At 42.3% G+C, this 5,398-nt stretch overlaps 1 protein-coding gene across 1 annotated transcript; it reads right to left on the bottom strand.

Moving 5' to 3' along the window:
• Positions 1-422: 422 nt before the first annotated feature.
• On the bottom strand, positions 423-4,737 carry LOC117551123 (amphoterin-induced protein 1-like). Its single transcript, XM_034223845.1, has 2 exons — positions 4,566-4,737; positions 423-4,217 (listed from the first exon to the last, which is right to left on the bottom strand). The coding sequence occupies exon 2, from the start codon at positions 4,152-4,154 to the stop codon at positions 2,634-2,636; it is 1,521 nt and encodes a 506-aa protein (XP_034079736.1). The 5' UTR covers positions 4,155-4,217; positions 4,566-4,737; the 3' UTR covers positions 423-2,633.
• Between the last annotated feature and the right edge of the window lie 661 nt (positions 4,738-5,398).

Below are 5,398 nucleotides of genomic sequence, written 5' to 3'. Positions count from 1 at the left end.
CCAGAAGAAAGTAAGTCTTGGGGACAGGTACAATAAAATATGCCTTCTTGTGTGAACGGTTTCCGCTCCAGCAAGCTGTGCTGTCTCAAGTTTCACCCTGAAGTGAACAAGTAGGCTGTGCCATGTGATACACAAACTAGAGAAGGCAAGCCGAGGTCTGATCGCAACTTAAACAGACGTCCATGTCAGGCCATCTGTTCTGTCACATGCGGAGTACTCTAACAATTTGGGAAATACACTCAATAACTGTCTTGACATATAGATTACCCAATATTGATTACCAAACTCATCTTTTAAAGGTTACTTGCCTGCAGTTTTGTTAGAAAGATTGAATACATTCACCTTTCAGGAATATAACAGACATCACTCGCGCTTAGTTTCCATGTTTTCTTTTAGTACATTAAATACAGAAACAATACATTAACAGACACGATATATTGCAGCAAATAATGAAATACAATAAGTCCTTATATAGGATTGCATATATAAAAGTCTCAGTTTATGGCTGAATTCAAACAATGAAAATACGGTTGGTAACAACAACATAAATATAACGGTGCTGACTGTAAACACTGAACACGTAGGTTATTAATTCTCTGCATGTAACTCAGTCTTTGGTAAAAACTTTCACAGGAAAAATATGAAGTGTACAACATCAGCAAGTTCCTCATGTTTAGCTACATTATAATTCTACAAAACCACACACACAACGTCATGTGTTCAGTGCTAGAATTCCTACAAAGACATTTAATATATCGTGTTTATTCACCACAGCTTATCTTGAAAAGGCACCACGAGAAGTGACAGTAATAAAGTAATAGTTCCTTCCAATATAAGAGTACGTTTAGTGTACATTGCTACATCTGTCATCTGGGATTGTGTTTTGCTTAAAACGCTTCACTGAATTATTCTATTTATATCATTAATATTACTTTCAGATGTGTTTTTGTGAGAGTTGTTTAATCACAGTAGAGCCAGAGTGACGATAGGTTTGTCAAAACATCTTTTGCATGGACTGAATCTCTTGCTGGTTTATTTTCTAACATTGCTCAAGTTCAAATCAACAGTTTGAAGGTATTTTAGAAATAAAAATGGGTTTGAAAACTGCTACTTCTATATTTACATTTCATCTGTGCCCCCTGCATGTTGGCTGCACTATGAGCTGCTATTTCTGATGGTGTTTATGAGACTGCTAGCTAGCTGGCTGGCATTTGCTGATTTGTTGAGGGTTGGGCACTAATGCCCAGAAACATTCGGTGGATGGTACTTGCTCTCAGTTGTTCCCCTCGGACCGTTCTGCTACTCACTCTCCATTGGATGTCGGCAGTCTGAATCCCACACTGAACATATCGTTTTCACTGCATTGTGATGATAAAAGAGGGTTATTTATGGGAATTGAATCCCCTGTCATGTATCTAAGTCTAGCCTAAGTTGGCATTTAGTTCATTTGAACATGATTAACCACTTTTTAAACAGTTCAAACTGAAAAATGCAGTGGTCAACTCTTAACTAAAATGTCTGCAGACCACATGGGTAATGTTTATGTGCTAATGAATTTATTGCAAATTAGTAAATCAACTTTTTGTTATCTTGTGTTTCTTTTTATGGAGACTACGACCTACATTAAATATATAAATAATGATTTCTGGATAAAATGAATTTCAGTGAAAATACAATGTATAAGGCTGGGTTTATAATTCTGTAATTATGCTGTATCTAAAAAAGGCTTGCATACAAAGCAGTATTTTAAAAAAAAAACTTCAACAGAAGCTCAGTTACTGCCAACACACATATTTAACTGAGCATTAAATCCCACTCAAATCTTAAATAATGTAAATTGAAAATATTGCATAAATGTGATCTTTTCCATATTTTCTGTAAAGGCATCATAACCGAACAGGAATGTGAAATTGTCATTATATTAAAGGTGCAATGTGAAATGCATGGCGACATGTAGTGTTTTTTTTACCTCTACAACTGGGTCCTTACAATTTATGTAATCAGTTAAAAAAAGTAAACTACTTACTAACAGCGGGGCAAGAATAAGCTAAATTCAACCGAAACTCTGAGAGGATTAGGTTTATCTCTGAAAGACAATAACTAGACACTTGGACATAATGTCTGTAACCTTTTCACATTCTGTTGATAATATTAGTTCGTTTTTAACCTAAATGTGAGCCATATTTGACATAGTGCACCTCTAAGCATCTAACAGTGATTATTTGGTGAGCTCTGCATACAATTAGCTACTTTTTCAAGCAGCAATTATGTTATTCAGACGCAAGCTGTTGTCATGCTGTTTGCTGTCTATAAGTGTTAGTATTATATTTTTGAGGAATCCCTAAAGATAATTAAATACATATCTTAAACTCTTTTCGTTCTTGCTTGCGTAGCAATTTCTTGCAGGGCCTGACAATAATTTTCAGAAAACGTCACACTAATTCCTCTTTTAAAGAAATCACATGTTTCTGCATGATCACTATGTGTTGGGCTGTTTCTATGTTGTTTTTATCAGGAAATTGTTCTGATAATGTATTTTTGATTTGAATTTGTAACAGTGCATACTAATCTCTTTGCAGAAGCCACATGGGTCGAGCCATCACTGTCTTACCCTCCAGGCTGTGCCACTGACTTCACACCACCATGGGGGTATCTGAGCACACTGAGCTGACAGACTCTGCGTCAGACCTCCTTCTCTCCCTGTCCCCCTGACACTCCTCGTCTTCCTCTATTGGGTTCAACCTCCCGTTCTGCTCTAGCTGGTCCTTGGGTTGCATGAAGGCCACATGTCTGTAGGCGAAGCCTCGGCCTTCCCCTCTTTCTTGCCCCGTCTCCTCATGTGCCTGAGAGAGGCTCACAGTTGAAGAGTGGAAACTGTCGCTTTTCTCCAGGCCTTGTCCTGGACAACATGCGCAGCGGCACGGTGTGAGATAGAGGTAGATGAGAACCATAACTAAACTGATCAGACATGCTATGAGGGTAGTGTAGGCCGTCTTTAGGTTCTCAAGCCCACCACTTTTAGTGGAATTAAACACGGTTACAGTTACATACAGCGTCTCATTAAAGGAGTCACTTGTGGCATAGCAGGTGTAGACCCCAGAGTCCTCTGCCTTCAGGGGCCCAATCAGGAGGCTGCCATCATCAAGCGTCTCCATGGCAGGAGACAGTGAGATGTTTCCAGGCAGAACCCAGTTCTTCATCATTTCCCTCTCCCTGCTGTCACAGTCCAGGACCAGGCGCTGTTCCAGATAGGCGGATTTGTCCATAACCTTGACCTCACTGCAGTTCAAATAGTGCTTGTCAAGATCCAGTATGGCCATTTTCTCTTTCTGTAGGCCTGGTAACAAACAAGTGTGGCTATCCTTAAAGTCCATAGTAGAGCTGAGCGCCTTGAGGTGCCAGTGTGCCACCAGGCCATGCAAATCACAGGTGCAGGGCAGGGGGTTGTTGTGGAAGTACAGGCTGTTCTTGATCCAGGCGGGCAGAGCCTTTAGATCAGAGAGGGGCAGGGCTTTGATTTTGTTGGAGGACACATCAAGCAGTCTAAGAGCTTTCAGCCTAGTGCGATTCTTCACCAGCTCCAAGGGGAAGCGGGAGATCTTGTTCTGGCTCAGGTAGAGCCTCTGCAGGTTGTCGAGGCCAGAGAAGGCTGCACGATTTACCTGAGAGATGCAGTTGCTGTAAAGCAGCAGCACCTCCAGGTGCTCCAGAGGCTCAAAGATGCACTCGTCCAGCTGGCGGAGGCTATTAAAGGAAAGGTCCAGGTAGCGGAGCTTGGTCACAGACACAAAGGCCTCAGAGGAAAGGAACGTGAGGTTGTTGTGGCTGAGGATCAGACTGTGTAGCCTGTTTAGTGAGTGGGGGGTCCATTCAGCACGTAGCCTGGTGATGCTGTTAAAGCTGAGATCCAGAACAGCTGTATAATTTGGAAGAGGGGTGGGCACATAGGTTAGATTCTTCTTGGAGCAGCTGACGATGTTGCTGGCACACACACAAGTCTCCTCGCAGTCCAAAGGGCCACCTATCATCATCATCTGTGCACTGACTCTCACTGTTGGCAACAACAGAGCCAAAGGTAGAACTGCAATGAAGCTCCTTCCATTGAACAGGGCTTCAGTGGCACCATGGGAAATCCAGAGTGACCCCCCCATCATGTCAGGGTGATAAACTGCAACAGGCTAGATGTGTCCCTGTCTTCATAGGGTAGGGTCATGGAGCTGTATGGATGACAATGAGATCAAAATTGTAATTATTATCCAAATGAAATATGAATTGTCTTTAATGCTCACAGCATCTGCTGCTCTAAAGCACCCAGGGTGCACTGCAGCAGGCAGGTCACTAGCTGGTCAAAAAGTTATGCGCAATGGGTGGTAGCATAATAATGTCGTCATAACGCAATAAATGAAGAAGCAAGATAAATATCGCCGTTATGTTAATTAAAAACACACCTACATCCTTAGAGATTATTTACATTATGTTATTCATGTTCCCCTCCCCAACAATAACAAAATCTGTGACATTTGTCCCAGCAGGCAGAGGTGTCCCGCCCGCTATAGTGCCTTTACCTTTAGTCAATTTCCTTAGATCCGGAGAGAAAAGGCGGGCAGGCTTCAACAGTCCGGGGATCCGTTAACAGGACAGTCTCATCCTCTTCCTCGCAGCAGCAGCGATCACCGGGACGCACAGAAGGACCGGAAAAGCGTGAATGCGGTTGCACTGATGAGGAAATGCAAACCTGTGATAGTGGATCAGAGGGGAGCAAACAGCAGAGCAGGGGGTGTGTCACAGTCTCTCTCCCTATCCCCCCACCCCCTCTCTCTCTGTTGGAGGTATCACGATTACTATTAAGATGACAGGCATAACAACATTAGTATCATGACATTATCAACATAGTTTGAAGTCTTTAATTAACATGTTGATTGCCAGTGCATTATGGTTAACATCTGGGCAATTTTATTCAGCTTTAGATTGCAGAAGCCTGTTGGTCCCTGTTGTCTTTGCACTCCCCATTGCTCATTACATTTTTAAACTGTCCATGATGTATTTCAGGGTGCATACTAGCAATGGCCCATTCAGTGTGCTGATGTCTTTAATGATGAATCATTCCCTCGGGTTCATTTTGTTATGTGGTGAAGGACAGGGAAAACGCTCATTGCGTGAGAACTGCAGCTGCAGCAGTCTTTTGTCAAGGGCGTGATGTGCATACAGCAGTGTGCGGGGATCAATATCAGCATGTGGTTAACAAACAGCAGTCTTGTGAACTGGACATCAAACAGACATTACATTATAGCCCATGTATTTCAGTTTGAATGTAACTCAAACTCTTTCTACCTATGTTGTCCAGTCTGCCTTTGTCACAGCTCACCTCCTGCTTTTTATCTTCCTCAGATTTGTACGC

Source organism: Gymnodraco acuticeps, unplaced genomic scaffold (genome assembly GCF_902827175.1).
Source record: "Gymnodraco acuticeps unplaced genomic scaffold, fGymAcu1.1, whole genome shotgun sequence".
NCBI classification, from domain to species: Eukaryota; Metazoa; Chordata; class Actinopteri; order Perciformes; family Bathydraconidae; genus Gymnodraco; species Gymnodraco acuticeps.
This window is presented reverse-complemented; position numbering and strand designations above follow the sequence as displayed.